The sequence below is a fragment of the Phytophthora cinnamomi genome (genome assembly GCF_018691715.1).
Source record: "Phytophthora cinnamomi strain GKB4 chromosome Unknown Contig22, whole genome shotgun sequence".
In the NCBI taxonomy this organism is placed as follows: domain Eukaryota; phylum Oomycota; class Peronosporomycetes; order Peronosporales; family Peronosporaceae; genus Phytophthora; species Phytophthora cinnamomi.
The window spans coordinates 143304-162119 of NW_027150955.1; the positions used below are offsets into that span (position 1 = coordinate 143304).

Genomic DNA, 18816 nt, shown 5'->3' on the forward strand with positions numbered 1-18816 from the left:
ATTGATGTCCCATCCCACTCTTTTTTTAGTATGCTTCAACCACAATTGCCTACAATCTTCTTCGAGAGACATTGTACCGTCACCATGCAAACCATGTAAAAACGATATTCGCGACAGGACGCTGGACGGCACGCGGGGCAAGTCCAAGTTGACTCCAACAGATCCCATTTATTGCTCGCGCGCTTGCTTCCGATGGAATGGCAATGAGCAGTGACCCCAGTTCGTTTTTTTCTCCTTCCCGGACACCAGCACGATGAAGCTTTTCTCCACCATTTTCGCTGTTTCCCTTCTAGTGGTTAGCACCGCTATCGCTGATGCCGGTAGTAACGTGTTACAGTCTGACAACTGCGACCCCGGGTTTTCTGGCACTGATTCCAGCTCCAGCGGCAAGGAAGGTGTCCACATTGTTCAAAGTGGCGGTAGTGACCAGAGCGGATCAAGCAACACCGATGCTTCGCAAAACAATCCTGGCCAGGACAACCCTAATCAGGATAATCCTGGCCAAAACAATCCTGGCCAAAACACTCCTGACCAAAACAACCCCGGTCAAAACACTCCCGACCAAAACTCTACGAGCACCGACGGATCGCAGACGCAAGAGCCGCCTGTTCTCAGGGGTGATTGCATTCTCACCGGAGACTACATCAACAACACCGACGTGAGGAAGTGCGACAGCATCGTCGTCGACTCACTCAGAGTGCCCGCCGGCGTAACTCTGAATCTGACCAAGTTGCAAGACAACGCCAAGGTTTCTTTCAAGGGCACTTCCACCTTCGGACCCAAGGTAAGTCGGCCATAAACCAAAAGGCCTAGTAGTCCCTTCAATTTTCTCCGTAGATCGCTGATCGAACTTTGTTTTTACAATCTGTAGCTTTGGGATGGCCCGCTCGTCAAGCTACAAGGAAACAACCTCACCGTCACTGGCCCTGGCACGCTCGACGGACAAGGAGCTTATTACTGGCCCCAGGGACAGAAGGTCGACAAACCCGTCTTCTTCAAGATCTACAAGGTTGCCCACTCCACACTCTCGGGGTTCACCCTGCTCAATGTGCCCTACCGAACGTTCAGCGTCGGAAACTCCAACTACACCACCATCACCGGACTCACTCTCAACACCACTGCTGGCAACGGAGTCGCCCAAAACACGGACGGATTCGACCTCAGCAAGAACGACCACATCACGATCACCAAGAACCGGATTTATAACCAAGACGACTGCCTCGCCATGCAGTCCAGCACCAACACCGTCTTCAGCGACAACTACTGCTGCGGCTCGCACGGCATCTCTATCGGCTCTCTCGGTGGCCCCAAGCAGAACTCATCCACCACGGTGGATGGACTCACGGTCACGGGCAACACCATCGAGAACAGCACCAACGGCATCCGCATCAAGACCATCATCGGCCTCAAGGGCCTCGTCACCAACGCCGTCTACACCAACAACAAACTCATCAACGTCACCAACGCCATCGTGATGCACTCGGACTACAACAAGACCAAGGGCGGGTACGCGGGTACGCCCACGAGTCTGGTGAAGATTGAGAACATCAAGATCGATGGACTCAAGGGCACAGCCGAGAACCTGTACGACATCGTGGCGAACCCGGATGTGGTGTCGGACTGGACCTTCACCAACATCGATGTGACTGCTGCAAGCAACGGCAACTGCACGGGCGAGCCTAGCACCGTCAAGTGCTAAAGATCACACACAATTCGATTCAACGTGTCGTTTTTCAATGACTGCAATTGCAGTGGGTTGTTCCAACCATGCATGGAAGATGAATAAACTGATTGTTTTAAGGTGCCCTTTTCATTGTTACCATTGTCAAATATGCATACGCAGGAGTGTATCGAGTCCTAGATGTGGTTCGAGCTTTCAGCAGCAGGGACCACCCTCCGCGGTTTGTTTTGTGTCATGGAGGCGGAAGGCCTTACCACTGGGTTTCGAGGCACCTGCCTCGATATCCTTGGATCGAGCGTAAATACGTAGCAACAGCGCCTCCAGCGCCTGAGAAATTGTCTTCACCTCTAAAGTGGGTTCGTACTCCAACTTTGCTTTCTCGGGTTCCGACTTCAAGAACTCTGGCAGCCCTTGAATCGAAAAGCCTTGAATCGTCATTCCCTGGCTGGGAACGACTTTTTCGGTCAGCTCGAAAAGCTCAGCAGTATTGTCACGTGCTGACGTCCGCGCGTACATCAGGCTGTTGGCTATTCGGAAGGGCGTCACCTCCTTGGGTTTGGCCTCGTAAAGCCATCCGAGACCCTGCTTAGGGTCCTTGAAGACTGTCTCGTTCAGAGCTTTCATGACCGCGTCTTCTTTAACGAGCTCTTTTTTGTTTACAGATCTCTCCTTTAACTTGTCGACCTTGTTTCCCACGAGCATGACTGCCGCCAGCAGTGACGGATCCGAGTTTTGCTTAAGCGCGCTCAGCCATTGGCATTCATTTTCACCCGGCCAAACGTCCTTAAAAGTGCTCTTTTCGCTTACGTCGTACACGATCAGCGCACCTGCAGCATTTCGCACTTTTCGTCAAAGATTGGTCTGGGTAATCGAGCCGTAACACCGACCTACCATTTGCGCGTCTGTAGTGAGAACTGGAGATGGCCTGGAACCTCTCCTGACCTGCTGTATCCCACACCTGAGCGCGAATGAACTGGTTGGGCTCGCCGAATTTCCAGTCAGGACGCTGTACTTTCACTTGTGTTACCAGAAAGAAAACTTGTACGTAAGAAACGCTACCCAGATCCTATGAACCACGAGTAGCCATGTTACCTGTGACAAACTCGGGCTGGAGCGTCGGTGGGCTGCGCTCATCGAACTGATCACCACGGGCCGCGACCGAGAGCAGGTTGGTCTTCCCGACTGCCTTTGTGCCGATGATGATCACCTTGTAGAGGAGTTCGTTCTTGGAGGGGGACGCGCTGCTGCTCTTGGACGGAGACGCGGGCGGGGACTGCATTGTCGTCGGGACCAGCTCCAAGTCACTCGCGTACTACTGCGGAACGGAGGCGGCAAGACGACTGCGCGGCGGTTAATCTTGTGCGCAGAGGCACGTCTTATCTTAGCCACTACCTAACCAAATACCGACCGGAAATAGCTCCAACGACACTCACTCGGCCATCAATAACACCCCAACATGTACGCCTCCTCTTCGTCCTCGTCTTCACCGCAATCTCACCCTCACAGCGGCTCGCGCATTGGCAGCCAGTCAGGGCGCACTTGCAACGAGCCCAGCACTTCAAGTTGCACACGTCACATATATATTATTTAACAGTTCCCTATTCCATATGAGAATCCGTTACCACAGTATATCAATGCCGACAGTATTCGAACCTTGATTGGCTGAAATGCAGACGGGCGAATACGGACCGCCCGTCCTGCAGACACAAGCTGCAATCGATCGATCGCCGCCATGAGTGACGCCGCCCCCGTCCGCGACCCGCGCGAGCCGCGCTTCCCCGTGATCGTCAAGCACCCGAGCTTCGACGACGTGAAGGGCAACTTCGACGCGGGCGACTACACGCGGTGGCTGGGCGTCAGCGCCTTCTCCTTCCCCGCCGGCTACGTCTTCGGTGCGGCCACTCGTGCTACGTAGACAGTGATTCAGTGATGAGTTAGGCTAACTCGCTGCGGTTTGCGTGTCTGTGCGAGCAGGCATGAAGCTTCACCGCCACGTGGCGGTGCCCTCCATGGTGGTCACGGGCGTGCTGGGCTCGCTCGGCGGCTTCCTGTGGGCCTTCCAGAACTCGTCCTTCCGCCTGCAGGGCTACAAGGCCAACCCGGTCGAGGTGAAGCAGTACATCACTAACAAGGAGCAGTAAGTGGCCGTCGACGAGGGATGGAAGCCATCTCGGCTGTGACTCGGCAGCCTTGGAAGAGAGGAGAGAGCTGTACTACACGTTCAGATCAAAGAGCCATAAAAATATAGGACACGAGTGCTTTCTTTCACTCACGGCTTTGGAGCGTATCGTCTTCTCAAAATACATACCGCGAAGGCGGCGACACTAACGAGAGGTCGATGCGTCCTCGCCGAGTTGAACAGGGCGAGCTTGGTCGCATCGCTTGCAAATAGTTTGTGGCACGAACTATAAAAACAAACAGGTTCATATTGTGAAGTAACGATAATCACGTGTGTGGACCACGTCATATCGCTTAAGTAACACACCGCAGCCAATGGCTATCCGCTAGCTCTGCCTTCGCCTGCCGCCAGCCATTAGCGAATCCCCTCGACGACACCATGGAGCACGTTGACCAGGTACCCGTCGCCTCTTGAGTAGGCCCTTGGACGCTACGGACAGGACAGGAGAGAGGAGAGAAGGAGGGCGTTGGGTGCTCCTCCGCCGAGACGCAGCGACTGCTGGCAGCGGGTGGTAAGCGGCGGCTCAGAGGGAGGGAGGGAGGAGAGAGTTCGACGGTCGGCGCTGCGGCGGACTGAGCATCCGGTGGACGCTGGCACTGGCGTCTGCCGGCCGGGAGGAAGCGGGAGAAGAAGCCCTGAAGGAGCTGGCTAGCTAGTTGGTGAGGTGATGGCTCACCAAGGCTGTAACCCACGCGCGTCCGCGGAGAAGGTCGCAGCCTCCGTTCGTTCCTGTCTCCTTGCTCTCTTTCCGGACCTCTGGGTCCCGTGCAGAGGTGGAGGGAGGGGGGGGGGGGACAGAGCGCGGATGGCTGCGGCCCTATTCGCGGTCTGCGAGAACGACCCGAACGCTTGACGAACTCGACCGACTCATCATCGGCAGGAACCCTGTGACCCCTTTCTGGGCGACAGCAGACGCTGTCTGCTTGCTACTAACCGGACTGCAGCAGAGGAGAGCGTTGTCGTTCTCTCTGTGTCTCTGCTCCTGCCCGTCTGGCATTCCTTGCTTTGCTGCAGAGCGCCTCACTGACTGTTGTTGCCACTCTGTTACTTGCCGAGCGCAGACTGAGAAGGCCTACCAGAAGCAGCAGGGCGTGTTCCTTGCCAGCAAGAAGTTCGCCGGCAAGAAGAAGGGCCCCCGCTTCTACAAGGAGGTGGGCCTGGGCTTCAAGACCCCCAAGAGCGCCATCGAGGGCCAGTACGTGGACAAGAAGTGCCCGTTCACCGGCAACATCTCGATCCGCGGCCGTATCCTCAAGGGCGTCGTCCTCTCGACCAAGATGAAGCGCACGATCATCGTGCGTCGCGACTACCTGCACTTCGTCAAGAAGTACAAGCGTTTCGAGAAGCGCCACAAGAACGTGGCCGCCCACCTGTCGCCCGCCTTCCGCGTGAAGGAGGGTGACGTCGTCACCATCGGCCAGTGCCGCCCGCTCGCCAAGACGGTGCGCTTCAACGTGCTGGAGGTCGAGCCCGCCTCGGAGACCAAGCCCATCAACGTGCGCAAGCAGTTCCGCCAGTTCTAAGTGCGCGGTCTTTTGGTCCGCTGAGGTTTAGCGCATCCTTAATGTGCTCAAGCTAATACACCAACCGCTCCTGATCTGAACGGGGAATCCACTCAACTCCTGTGTTGCTTCTCTTGCTACGAACGCCTGATACATTTACAGAAGTGTAGTGTGGGGATCACCGGTTGTGAGCAGAGGGTCGTCCAATCTTGGCCTCCTCCCGTAGCCCCCTTTGCAGAACGATGGCAACGCGTACAGGACGTCTCGTGGTTGATCCACGCACGGGCAAGATGGTGGAGGAGTACAAGGAGGACCAAATGGCCGTGGCGCTGTTTGACCCCGAGTGCACCAAGCCTGAGGACTACAAATTCCGCTTCGTGTTGCGATCCGATTTCACTGTGTACGTGCATGCTGTTGTTGCGAAGCGTGCTTTGATCTTAGAGCTCTGCTTGTTGGCATCACTGCATGTAGACCCAAGATCAACCTGCTCTTCGAGTGTAATGCCGCACTGCTCAAGGATCCATTTGGCAGTAAGTTTGACAACCAGTCTCGAGAGTTCTTGGACAAATTCATCCATGGCGTTCGTGCTCATGAAACCTAGACGTGATGTGGCCCAAGGACTGAATAACGCAGGTGCTGACGCCGAATGACATCGACCACTTGGTTCATCATCTCGTATCCACAATGATCCAATTGTGCAGCACCACCTGATGGTCGGTTGTCCTCACACAATCGTCATGCGTACGCGATGGCAGGTTGCACATGAAGATAGCAAGTCGAGACGAGTCGTCCGTAAAGTATTATACCGGTACCCTGCACCGCGTTCTTACCATGTCCGATGCAGCATCGGCGGTGCAGGACTGGTTTGATTCATCTCAGAAGACATGTTGGCTGGGGAATCACCAGAGCGCTCGTACGGTAACACCAATCTTGTCGTCAACGCAGTTGTAGCTGCAGCTGGCGGTGAATCGCATACCTGTGAACGCTGTCATCATGAATTTGTTATGCATATCACGCGAGTTGAGATGACAGGGTGGCCACATGTGATAATCGGCCGGGATGAGTAAGTCGTCCGTACCGTGCTGTGTCGGCAGTGCTGGTGCCGACGGCACCCCCTCACTCTACGATCACCCAAGTTCCACTCAAGTCAATAGCTTAGCTATGGATGCCACCCCGCTTTACCCACCGGAGCATCACTCGCTGAGTGATCGGGTCATTGGTGTGGTGGTCGTTCGGCGATCCACTCCCTCCACCCACGTCTTTCGCGACGGTGTCTCCTCTACTTCACATCCTGTGGCGGAGGAGTCAAGACCACACAGACACCATTCCGCCCCAGCCAGCAGCTTTCCTCTGGATCCCGCTCGACAAAGCGCAGCACGCCGTTAGCGCGCGGGGAGGCTATCAATTCCTCGTGGAATGAGCTGACCTCTGCGGAAAAAGTGTTTCTATTGCACCGACAGCGTCGACGTCGAAAACAGCAGAGGTATCGTAAAAAAATTAACGACAACGCACTGGCCTTGGAGGACACCGTCGTTCAGTAGCGAGAGGAGATCCAGCATCTCGAAACGAAGCGGACGCGTGGAATACCTTCGCTGGTCCCGACCAGCATGACTCCGTGGAAAGTGGTGGAGGAGTATATGCGTCTCTTTCGTAAGGGGTTGGATGCACCTGAGGATATGATGCAGCCCACCTCGCCGCTGCATCTGGATTATACCAACACGCAGAAGAGATTCCTTCAAACGGCTATGGTCTGACGTCACGTTCAACCGAAGTTTTGGTGTGGACGCAGTGCTGGAAGACTGGAAATTCTTGACGCTTCACCACGAGTGCCTGGAAATTCGACTCATGTGCATGGAGCATGGTGCCGATGGAATGGTGGTTGCTACGATGAGTAACCCTACGACAATCACCGAAAACATGCTGCGGAATTCACTTCCCGAGCTAGTGCGTGGGGATGATGCAACCAATGGCACCCCCTTGCCTGGAAACTTCTCGGGCAGCGCTTGGCGGTCCCAGCCACTATACGCTTCGAATGGGACGAAACCCGAACTCACTTTGCCAGCGTGCACTACGAAGCAGACATGCTTACACCGTTGATGAAGGTATTGGGAAACTTGAAGGATGCGGTCATTGTGCTGAACAGCACCTTGGGTATTCACTACAAATGAAACAAATGCGATCTTTGACGTACTGGCTTGTCGAGTTTGTCGGTGTTATGCGTTACTGTGCGGACACCTTCGCCTGTCATTTGGCACACTGGATGCAAGATTCTGACGTTGAAATCAATGATCAAGAGGAGCACCTAAGATTGAACTGCTCGTTCTCCTTCAGCTTTCACGTCTTCCTGAAGCTGGTGATTGGTCGTACACCTCACTCATGCAAGAAATACAAGTGTTGCAAAGAGGACACGAAGGAGTGTAGTAGCTAAAATACCTTGGACATACTGAGGGCTTACGTGTGGAATCGCTCCTTCTGCGCTACCGTATTTCGATCTACAAAGTAAATACGTGAGTACTCTTTAGTTTCGGTTTATTATTGTTGATGGTTTGAGTGCAAGATGTTTGGCCTTATAAGTAAGTGTCAGTGCTATCGAAAAAAGATATTACTCGTACAGTGTACGACAAACAGCTTTTATGACGGGAGGGCAACAGGCAGTCTCGAAACCTGTGGATTCTTCCCGATTACTCCAGAAGCATTCAAGACCAACAAACAGCAACTCCGGGAACTTTGGCGCAAACGTGCTGAGTAGGCAGCACATACACAACACGGTTCTTGTCATTGATACATCTACGTGAACCACGTGAACAACGTAGATGTATCAAAAACCAACCGACAAGAACCGTGTTGTGTATGAGTATGCGTATAGAGGCTCTCGGTTGTAACCAATAGCCTCACTTCACAACTGACCGACAACTCTAGAAGCACCCAAGACCATTAAATTTCACGGCGAACATGTGTCCACAATTCCTCGTGCTGGCGCTTGTAGTCTTTGCGATCGCCAATTACGTTGCCCTGTCGATAGCCAAAACTTCGGCCGAAGGTAAATTGAGCTCGATACCCACGCCTGACATTGACAAGATTGCTGGTGAGATCAATCATGGCATCAAGAGATTGTTTCGAGTTCACGGCATGATGTGAAATAGGAAGAGAGGGCGTTTACCTACCAACCAGTTCACCAAGGACCTGGCTAAGCTGAAGATCGCGGAAAACAAAAAGTATCGCTAATGGCTCAAGAAGAGGAAGATCCGAGTTCCATATTGACGAAACTAGGGCTTAAAGGCCAAGGCCTAGCGTGGAAATTGAAAGATGGCCCGCGCTTCCATGAGTACCTGGAATTCTCCGCGCTCTGGCGACGCAAGAAGGGTGCCCTGGCCAAGGAATGGTGGCAGATCTGGCGTAAGAATGCTTGGTAGGCCTCCTGCCACAGCAAGTCCGCGTAGTCATCGCATATTCTACCAGCACTCAACTTGACTATTGAGTGGCTCAATAGTAAATCCGTGTCTGACACTTCTCGTCACCTACATTGAACCACCTGATTTCACCATTCTTTCCATTGAATTGGATCTGGTACTGATGCCAGCTAGCATCACTTACTTAAAAACGCTCACTTCATCCTCGAACTCGTCATCTCGCTCTTCAGATAGCAGGAATGAACTGAGATCATTTGGGTATTTCTGCGGCTGACCAATAAGACTGAGTAGAACTGGTAGCAGTACAAGACCATGAAAGCAGCCAAGCACCACAATACCCAGGTACATACGGAAGAAGTACACGCGGAACAGCATAGACGGCGCAAAAGCCAGAACACCAATGCCGCAGAATTTGGTGAGTGTGATGCCGGAAAAGATCGATGCACCAACGCTGGTCAAGGCGTACCGTGTGTGGTCGTTGGCTGTTGTCCCCAGGTGATGCCGCCGAGAAAAGGCAAATTGATGTGCCGTGTGCACGCAAAATTCAACGCCAAGCCCAACGCAGGCAAGAAGATTTACCACCGAGACAGCATTGATCGACGTTTCTGCGCCCGGGCCAGCAATCACATTCCACACAAAGAGAAAGCCCAACTGCGAAAAAGCCATCGATAGCACGCACAAAGTAACCACGGTAGTCAACCGCAAGCTTCCATCCATAAGCACGAAGAGCGCTCCAAACACCACGGCCAGCGCTAGCAGCACACTTTGCAACGCCACTCCCTGGATGTAAGTGTATTGCTCTTCGTATACGAAGACAAGAGCGTACGGGAACGCAGTAGCGGAGTGATCGACACTCCAACGACCTACCACATCATGGAGGTAGTAGTACGAGTTCACGAACATGGACTGGTTGCGCAGTGCATTCAGCTGGAAGCGCATACGAGATCCAACGATGGACATGCTGGCTGTGTCGTCGCTTGGTTTAGGTTCGTTAAATATGATGTCACCTTCGTATTGCGCACCACAAAGTCCAAAGTGTTGGCAGCACGACGAATCAATTGAAATTTGCGTAAAGTTCTTTACCAATGGGTAGAACAGCGCGTTGGGAGTCACATTCGCGATTGATCGAGCACCGTAACCATACTCAGGAGCAGCAAGGAACACATCTTCTCTGGGCTTATCAACTCCAATATTCGCGAGTTCGTATGGGAACGGATCCATGGGCTGAACTGGACAATCACACTGACCTTGCTTAATCTTGTCCTCGAGGAAGAAGCGCATTTGGCGCCATTGATTAAATGTATGCAACCACGAGTACACCGGCAGCTGGATATACTGGCGAAGACCTGAAAGCTGATCCAGCAAAACGTTTACATCTTGCTGAAGCTGTGCATCTCTGTAATCCACATTGCTATCCAGCACAACGTAAGCTGGGGGTCCCGCCTCACCAAGCGCAGTCTGTTTCTTAAAGTACTCATGCAGGTAAAAATCAGTAGGCACCGCCAGCTCTTGCTCGAGTCCAAGCGGTAGCTCGGAGGAACCAAAGGCGCTAAGTGTTATCACTGAAAGGGCAGTCACTAGCACCAGCACTTTCGTGGACCGCCGTAACAGGAAAGGAATATAGGTCTTCTCCACAAAACGCTGAATACTTCCGGTATTGGTCGTGCGAACTGGTGACTCGTCAACTGGGTCATTTTCGTCAACCAGCAAATCGTACTGATAGTGTACCTTGGACTCAAACCTTCGCTTACCCTTTGTGGGCGGCGTGAGCGTTAGCTTCTGTTTCACCCACGGGAACAAATCATAGCGCCGTGCTCGCACTCGGCGCGCGTCCAGCACGAGGGCCGAGGCAAACCACGTCATTTGCAGCGCAAAGTTGGCGGCAACCGCCAACGCAGCAACTACACAAAAACTCGTTAGGGCCGGAATACGAGTGAGTGCGCCTACCAAGAACGCCAACGTCTCAGCAACAGCCGCCACAACGATCGAGGGCCCAACATTAACCATGGTTTCTCCCAGCACCTGCTTCAGCATCAACAGTTCGTCCTCTGCTCGATCTCGCGTATTGCGCTTCGTGTCTAGTGTCGTGAGTCCACGCAGGGCGGCCAGTCGGTCAAACTCGTTGGTTAAAATGAACATATTGTCGACGCCGATAGCAAGCACCAAGAACGGTACGACCTCCAGCGTGATCATCGTCACTTCCATCTGCAGAATGGCGCAGCTCACACCCATGGCCGCGCCGAGCGACAGCAGCACAATCAGAATGCCCGTCAGGCCGAGTCCAAACCGCGAGCGCACGGGGTCCGAGAACTTGCCCAGCGAGGCTGACACGTAGAAGAACATGACGAGGTAGCTCACCACCACGATGAACGCGTTCTGCTTGGTCTGCACGACGAGCGAGTCGGCCACAGATCGCTCCGCCATGTACGCGAGCCTCATGCCGTCGACACCGACGTCCGCCAGCTCCTGGTCCTGCACGCTGTCCCAGATGAACTCGTCGCTCGCGTTGCGGCCCGAGGGCTTCAGCGCCTCCGCAGCCTCCGCCGCGATCTTGAGGAACACCTGCTGCTCCCACTGCTGCACGAGCCTCGTGTACGTCTCGTTCTCCGGCCGGTTGTGGAGCAGGAACGTGACCACCAGCGCCTGGGCCTGCGGAGTGGCCTCCCCGCACGGGTCCGGGTTCTGGTGGCAGTCGTCCCTGGCCAGGCCGCCGAACACGACGTCCCTCATGACGGGGACGCCGTTCTGGTCCATGCAGGGCGCGCGCTCCTGCAGCGCCGGCTCGGTGGTCTGGCAGGCGGCCGTGAGCTTCACGTCCGGGTCCTGGCGCAGCAGCGAGGCGTTGCCCAGCCACAGCTGGAAGGGGCTGGTGACCAGGCAGCCCTTGCCGCGGATGGGGCGGTAGCACAAGTCCTCGAGCGAGAGCGTCACGTTGGCGCCGCGCGCGTCCTGCGCCTCCAGGGCGGCGGTCGCGATGCGCGTCTGCACGTTGGCCATCTGCAGCAGGAAGCGGCGCTGCACCAGGTCGTGCGCGGCGTCGCAGGAGGCGTCCGCTGCGTCCTGCTGCGTGTGGAAGATGAGCTGCTGCACGCGGAAGAAGGGGCCGAAGAGCGCGTCGAAGCGCGCCTGCTCCTGGGCCGCCACGCTGTGCGGCGGCACCCACAGGCCCTGCGGGTCCGTCTGCAGCCGCATGTCGAGCAGCCCCAGGCACAGCACGCAGCTGCACAGCAGCGCCATCAGCGCCACGAGCGCCGGGGAGCCGCTGCAGAGCGCGCCCAGGCGGTAGAAGGCGCGCGCCATGGCCGGCGACGACGGATCGCTGCGGACTTGGGGGAGGGAGACTGATACTGAGACTGAGATTGAAGATGAGGCGGAGGCGGACTATTATTGGCCAATAAGGGAGGAGCACGGGTGGGGGATACAAACTCCAAGTGAACGGTTGAAGTGCGGTGTCTGCAGGTCTCCTGATGGCTGTTCCCACTGCAACTGACTCCAGACTCGAGATACAGCAAGCACGCAGGCGACTTAAATGCTTGCTGGACCTGAGTCGAGACCTTTTGCAGAGTCTGCAGTGCAGCCGGCAACTGACACGGGAATAGCGCGCTTGACTTCAAACGCAGCAGTCAGCTGAGCTGTAGCAATGTTTGTCCGTATCTGACGACGGGTGCTGCAGACTGCAGGCTGCAGGCTGCACCTCGCAGCGTTATCAAGGCACGTTGCGGGTGCCGTCCAAGCTAAACGAGCCCGGCCGGTATCAGTTGGCCGTTGGGAGCAAGCCATCGGCGCAGTCTGTTGGGATTCGGTCGACAATGCCGGAGCGTCTGCTCGAGTCGGGCGACAAAATGGCGGCCAGCGTCCAAGGCAGCAGCAAGCAGGTATCAATCAGCCCGCCATCGCCAAATGCGCCTCTCCAAGCCCGGCCTCCATTGCCCCAAAGCCGCCGGATGGCGAGCCTCGCGCCGTCCGAGTCAAAGCTCCGCTTGACGTGCGCGCATCGGGCCTGAAACTGGCGACGCGGTCTCGCAGAGCCGGGGCTTCAACGTGCCCCGTCCACGCGATTTCACTAGCGCGCTGTATGGGCCACCTGATCCCTGCGCGTGACTGCGTGACAGGCGAAGCGTGGCTGAGTCTTCCAGCGGCGTCAGTCTGCAAGTCGCCGCCCAGCAGCCACCAAGCCTCGTGCTGCCTCTGCTGCCTCTGCTGCCTCGTGCTGCCTCTGCAGCCTCTGCTGCCTCTGCTGCCACGATGCACCAGGCGCCGCAGTCGCCGGCCGCCGGCGCGTCGCCCTTCCTGCGCAAGGCCGGCCACCTGTACAAGAAGACGGGCCTGGGGCGCTCCTGGCGCCCGCGCTTCTTCTCGCTCGAGGGCACCGTGCTGTACTACTACAAGCGCGAGGGCGACTCGGTGCCCAAGGGCATCGTCGTGCTCACGGGCTGCCACGTGCGCGCCACCAAGGACAAGAAGCTCTACAGCTTCCGCATCTCGCACCCCAAGACCTCCAAGGTCTACGACCTGGCGGCCACGCTGCCCAGCCGCACGGAGGACTGGATCCTCGCGCTCACCCAGGCCGCCACGCTGGCGCAGGGCTCGAGCTCCAGCTCCGGCTCGGGCTCCAGCCCCCGCTCCAGCAGGCAGCTGCTGCCCACGCCCTCGTCCAGCAGCGACTTGCTGCTGCACTCGGCCTCGTCCCGCTCGACGCTCGTGGACGCGTCCGTCACGGAGCTGCTGGACGTCCCGGGCGCCGCCGTCCCAGCCGAGCACCGGGACAGGGTGGACGGCCTGCTGGCCGACTTCGTCGCTCAGGCGCGGGAGGACGCGGACGGCTGGAAGTTCCAGACCGAGCAGCGCGACGTCAAGGCCTACGTGCGTCGCGCGTCCAGAATCGGGGCCTTCAAGGGCGTGGGCTTCATCGCGCACCACCCGCACAAAGTGCTGCAGCTGGTGCTGGAGCTGTCCAAGCGGTACACGTTCGACCCGCAGCTGCTGGCCACGCAGCGCGTGCACGTCTTCAACGACCACACGTGGGTGGACCACTTGACGTACAAGGCGGTCTTCCCCGCCGCAGCTAGAGACTTTGTTAACCTCACGCACTGGCGCGTGCTGCGCGATGGATCTATGGTTGTCGTAGCTACCTGCGCCGAGGATGACAGCTTCGTCAAGAACCAGGAGCCGCAGATCGTGCGCGGCAAGATCATCATGGCGGGCTTCTTGCTCACGCCCAACGAGGATTACACCGGGGTGAACGCCACGTACATCACCAAGGTGGATGTGAAGGCGGGCATCCCGGCTGGACTTCAGGCCAAGATGTTCATCAAGCAGGCGTTCGTGGTGGATGGACTGCGCAAGGCGCTGGACGAGGACGAGAGCCCCAGACAGTGGGAACGCGTCACAAACGCCACGCGTTTTGGCATTTCTACTACAGATTGCGTGGAAGACGAGGAAGAAGCTTTCTCCTTGCGGTCGCAATCGGCGGATGTGCATGACCAAGATGACCAGGCCGAGTCTCTCCCAAGCAACCGACCGAGTGTCGTGCCAGAAGAAGGCTTCCCCGTCGTCCCTGAAGAGTACAACGAGATCATTGAGAAGGCCGTCGCGCGCATGGAAGCCGAGCTGAACGATGAAACTTCCTGGAATTTCATCGGCGACAAGGACGGTGTCAAGGCATACACTCGAGTGGATGGATCGTTGACAGCGGCGAAGGGTGTAGGCTACTTGCCCTACCACCCGCGTGCTATCTGGGACCAAGTGGTGGACGCAGCTAAGCGAAAACTTGTGGATCCGCAGCTCGCACTAGGCATGAACCTGAAGTCGTTGAACGCACAGACCAACATCGACTATCTGGAGTACAAGTCCATGTTTGTGGTTGCCGGCCGCGATTTCTGCAACCTGGCTCATTGGCGTGTGTTGCCTGGAGGCACGATTATCGTGGTTGTTCAGAGTATCGAAGACCTGGAGTTGTGCCCGCTCAAAGAACCCAAGGTCGTTCGTGGTGACTTGCATCTGGCCTGCACCAAGATTGTCCCGAATGCAGCGTATGATGGTGCTGAGGTCACAACGATGGTCAAAACGGATCTCAAGGGCAATATTCCTGCGCGAATTGCCGGTAAGGCCGCTGCAGAGCAGCCGTTCGTCATTGCCCGGATGGGTGAGGTGATCAAGGCGAGACGAGACCTCGACAGGGTGGCGGCTCAAGGTAAGGTAACCAACATGCTTTTTGAGCTTCCACCTCCCTACAAGAAGCGGTCGTCGTCGCTGGGTTCACATGCTGTGCAAAACGGAGCCACTCGTTCACAGTCCAATGGCACTCCGGTTGCGGGGAAACCGCTGCGAGTCGATACGCTTTCGCGACCGACAGGGGACAAGGCAAGAGTTATGTCAGCATCTACCACACCAGCGGCAGTGGTGAAGAAGAGTGAGTCAAAGAAAGCGGCGGAGTCAGTCGAAGTTATGGATCTCTCCAAGACGGGTAAGAACACTGTGAGCGACGTAGCGATGTACGCTATTCAGTTCGGCGGGGCGATTTTGGCTCTGAAGACAGTCCGCCTTCCAACTGCTGTGCATTTCGTGGCGGTGATCCTGGTAATCCTGTTCTTCGCACTGCAACTCCACCTCGGGCCAAGCCGCATGTCACCTCGACGAAAAATGATGATCTCAACTTTCGGACCCCCTGATAGCGGCATGATTCTCGGTACACTACAGCTGGATATGACCAAGACCAACCAGTACATCGCAGAGAGACGAAAAGAGTCGGGCTGCCACCTTACCATCACGCACATTGTCTTGCGTGCACTTGGTGAGGCATTGAGCAAAGCCCCGTCGGTGAATGGCCACCTGGTGTTTGGGAGTTATTACCCGGCGCCAACCGTGGACATTTCATGTCTTGTTGCGGTCGGTGCCGGTAAAGATCTCGGCGTTTGCCGATTGCCCGAGATCGACAAGATGACTCTGCAGGATGTGGTCAACCGAGTTCGTGGCGACGCGACCAAAATTCGCAGCGGCAAGGACAAGGGCCAGGAAGACCGCAACAAGATCATGAGCGTGCTGCCAACGTGGGCGATCCGTCCGATGTTGAACTTCTTTGGTTGGCTCGGCAGCGCCTGTGGCTTCCGCATTCCACCCGTGGGTGTGGAGCCGTACATGTTCGGCAGCTGCATGGTGACGTCGGTCGGTATGATGGGACTGGATCTGGCGTTCTCCCCGATCACACCGTACTCGCAGGTGCCCATGCTCGTGACGATCGGGTCCATCATGGACAAGGCTGTCGTGGTAGACGGCAAGATTGAAGTGCGCCCGATGCTGACGCTTACCACGACTATCGACCACCGCTATGTCGATGGCTCCGAGGCAGCTCGCATGGCCAAAAATCTGAAGGCGTTCGTCGAAGACCCGAACTTACTGGAGGCTGTCCCTGGCGCATAAGGGGTCATTTCGGCTTACCCGCGCGGGTACATCGTTCACAGTGCATGTCTTACTTATTCTATATAGCTGTATGAATGGCTTCGCAACTTACGGAGCTGGCTAGGCTCGTAGTTTTTCAAGTGGAAGAAAATTACAGCCACCTGGTTAGCAACAACCTACCGACCAGCTTCGACACGGCCATTATCAATCATGAGTTTCTCAATCTTTACTTCCATTTACGACTAACTACTGTCGTGGTGCCAACGAAGTACAACGTGGCCAGCATTATAATGTCGATGCAATTGACGTGTAGTCACTACTTGTAGAGAATGCCGAGCTTGGGCGCTTTTCGCGACGCTCAAATATCTGCTGAATCTCCTCCAGCTCCAACCCCTTCGTCTCCGGGAGCTCCCTCCACAGGTACACGAAGCCGAGCAAAGCGATCGACGCGTACAACCAGAACGCGCCGTACACCGACAAGCCGTCCACAATCGACAAGAACGTGAACGACACGAGCAAGTTGGTGACCCAGCACACGGACGTCGCCATGCTCAGAGCGAAGCTGCGCACGCGAAGCGGGTAGATTTCGGCGTTGATGGTCCAGGGCATGCACCCCATGCCGCTGGCGAAGAAGGCCAGGTACACGAAGAGTGCGACGAAGATGGTCCAGCCAGCGGTGCGGCTGTCCGTCGGACAGGACTGGAAGGACCAGTTCGGGCTGGAGCACGACCCCTGCACGCTCGACACGGCGCCGGCGTTGCCAGGCATGCACAGGTTCATGGCCGTAGGGCTTGACAGCGCACTGAATGGGTCCGCGTTTCCCTCGGAGCAGAACCCGCAGGCAGCGCTGGCCACGCAGTCGAAGCACGTCGAGATACCCGAGCACTCTCCGACACCCGTCACCAGTGTGGACTGCACCTCCGCCGTGTAGAAGCTTCCTCCAAGCGCAACGAGTGAGAAGAACACACCGGCCAAGCTCCCGAGTGTGAGCAGACGACGACCCGCGCTGTCGACGAGGTAGATGCCGACGAAGGTGAAGATGAAGTTGCTGAACGAAACGAGCGCGGAGAGCCAAATGGCGGTGGTGGGGTCGGTGAACCCGGCCATTTGAATGATGGTGGCTCCGTAGTACATGACGGTGTTGATACCGCAGAGTTGTGCGAGCGCCTGAAGGAAGCAGCCGAGAATCAATGCCCGCATGACGGACGGTGATCGTAGATCTTCCCACACGTTGTTATCTTCGTACCGAGTAAGTTCGACTTCGTCTTCGACGTGACTGAATTCTGTCGAGACGTCCATCGTACCGCGAACTTTAACGAGCGATTCCCAAGCTTCTTCTTTGCGTCCTTTGCTCATGAGGTATCGTGGAGTCTCTGGCAATGCGAGGAACCCCAGCAGCTGCAAAAACGCGGGGATAGCGGCCAGCCCAAGCATGTAGCGCCATCCACCATCGACGTTAGTGAGCAGAGCATCGAGAACGCAGGCGAAGAACTGCCCACCCGTGACGCAGACATTATTCAGTGACACAAGCCGTCCACGGATACTCGGTGGAGATACTTCAGCGATGTACAGCGGAACAGTCATCGACGCAAAACCAATAGCAATGCCAACGACAAGTCGACCAATGAGCAGCTCCCCGAATGACTCCGCGAAAGCCATCAGCACTGATCCCGCCGTGAACATGGCGGAGGACATCAAAATCACTCGGCGGCGGCCAAACACGTCATTGCCACAGCTACTGAGTGCGGCACCGACGATGGCGCCGCCAACAGCAGCTGAGACCACCGCCTCACTCTGTAGATCCGTGAGATCGAACACTTCGGGGCTTTTCAGCAGGACCAGCACCCCCGAGATGACACCCTGCATAAAGCAACAGACGCACCGACGAATTAGACAACCAGTCAAAAGGAGGTGAGTAGAAGTGCAGTGCGGCACACCGTGTCGTAGCCGAAGAGGAAGCCGCCGATGGTGGAGCAGAGCGTGAGCAAATACAAGTAGAGTGGATTGCTATCTTTCGGCAGCAGCGGATCCGCCTTGGGCAGTAGCGGTGCGGATTCCTGGATGGCACCGCGCTCGCGAGACTCTCGCCAAGAGCACAGCGATCGTCCTGTCATGTTGAAGTCGGAAGCTGAGATGGCTACACTCGATTCGTATCCGAAAAACTCGCTAGTCGGGCTTAGCTAGTCGCGATGTTCTTGCGCTCGAGCCAGCAAATTCGCAAATGAGGATCGAAACGGATCGTCGGAGCTGTTTCTTCTCCGTTCAAGCATTGCAGCGCAGCGTCTGGCGAAGGAGGCGTGGCGTCACATAGAGACTTAGCCAATGGCGAGAACACGACATGGGTTACTCGCAAATCTCGGCGTGTTGTCCAAGCTGTGCACTGTCCAAGCAAGTGGTCGAGACGCTGGAAGTGGGGGCAATGGGAGCATTGCCGTTATCACCAACGGAGTGCCCACACCGCCACTGGTAGGACGCCCGCTTCGAGCTATCCGATATACTACATTAAGTGACACGCATTGCTAACGGAGACGCTGCCAGCAACAGTGTGTCTTGAAGTCGAACACGATCGACGTCGCCGTAAGAAGGGATAGGGCTGTTGTGTGCACATGTACGTTGACGTCGAGTCTGATGTCGCAGTACATGTAG

At 56.3% G+C, this 18816-nt stretch overlaps 7 protein-coding genes across 9 annotated transcripts; 4 read left to right on the top strand and 3 right to left on the bottom strand.

Moving 5' to 3' along the window:
- Positions 1-1876: 1876 nt before the first annotated feature.
- IUM83_12003 (Rab11 family GTPase) lies at positions 1877-2960 on the bottom strand (the record flags this gene model as incomplete). The annotated part of the gene is made up of 3 exons (XM_067936598.1): positions 1877-2508; positions 2573-2698; positions 2774-2960. 3 exons carry the CDS (start codon positions 2958-2960, stop codon positions 1877-1879), a joined length of 945 nt encoding a protein of 314 aa, XP_067795006.1.
- Positions 2961-3413: 453 nt separating this feature from the next.
- On the top strand, positions 3414-3822 carry IUM83_12004 (putative mitochondrial protein; the record flags this gene model as incomplete). The annotated part of the gene is made up of 2 exons (XM_067936599.1): positions 3414-3573; positions 3656-3822. 2 exons carry the CDS (start codon positions 3414-3416, stop codon positions 3820-3822), a joined length of 327 nt encoding a protein of 108 aa, XP_067795005.1.
- Positions 3823-4238: 416 nt separating this feature from the next.
- IUM83_12005 (archaeal ribosomal protein S17P) lies at positions 4239-5383 on the top strand (the record flags this gene model as incomplete). 2 transcript variants are annotated; one of them, XM_067936600.1, is made up of 2 exons in its annotated part: positions 4239-4256; positions 4922-5383. In XM_067936600.1, the coding sequence occupies 2 exons, from the start codon at positions 4239-4241 to the stop codon at positions 5381-5383; spliced, it is 480 nt and encodes a 159-aa protein (XP_067794977.1). The 2 variants fall into 2 exon arrangements, with proteins under 2 accessions (XP_067794977.1, XP_067794978.1); XM_067936601.1 differs by lacking the exon at positions 4239-4256 and adding an exon at positions 4327-4371.
- A 221-nt stretch (positions 5384-5604) lies between these two features.
- IUM83_12006 (peptidylprolyl isomerase) lies at positions 5605-5986 on the top strand (the record flags this gene model as incomplete). The annotated part of the gene is made up of 3 exons (XM_067936602.1): positions 5605-5762; positions 5834-5892; positions 5964-5986. 3 exons carry the CDS (start codon positions 5605-5607, stop codon positions 5984-5986), a joined length of 240 nt encoding a protein of 79 aa, XP_067794972.1.
- Positions 5987-8876: 2890 nt separating this feature from the next.
- On the bottom strand, positions 8877-12072 carry IUM83_12007 (Resistance-Nodulation-Cell Division (RND) Superfamily; the record flags this gene model as incomplete). Its single annotated transcript, XM_067936603.1, has 4 exons — positions 8877-8880; positions 8957-9065; positions 9239-9254; positions 9352-12072. 4 exons carry the CDS (start codon positions 12070-12072, stop codon positions 8877-8879), a joined length of 2850 nt encoding a protein of 949 aa, XP_067794954.1.
- Positions 12073-13017: 945 nt separating this feature from the next.
- Positions 13018-16191, top strand: IUM83_12008 (2-oxo acid dehydrogenase acyltransferase catalytic domain protein; the record flags this gene model as incomplete). 2 transcript variants are annotated; one of them, XM_067936604.1, is made up of 1 exon in its annotated part: positions 13018-16191. In XM_067936604.1, the coding sequence occupies one exon, from the start codon at positions 13018-13020 to the stop codon at positions 16189-16191; it is 3174 nt and encodes a 1057-aa protein (XP_067795072.1). The 2 variants fall into 2 exon arrangements, with proteins under 2 accessions (XP_067795072.1, XP_067795071.1); XM_067936605.1 differs by having other exon boundaries at positions 15397-16191.
- Positions 16192-16455: 264 nt separating this feature from the next.
- Positions 16456-18284, bottom strand: IUM83_12009 (Proton myo-inositol cotransporter; the record flags this gene model as incomplete). The annotated part of the gene is made up of 2 exons (XM_067936606.1): positions 16456-18030; positions 18108-18284. 2 exons carry the CDS (start codon positions 18282-18284, stop codon positions 16456-16458), a joined length of 1752 nt encoding a protein of 583 aa, XP_067795070.1.
- Between the last annotated feature and the right edge of the window lie 532 nt (positions 18285-18816).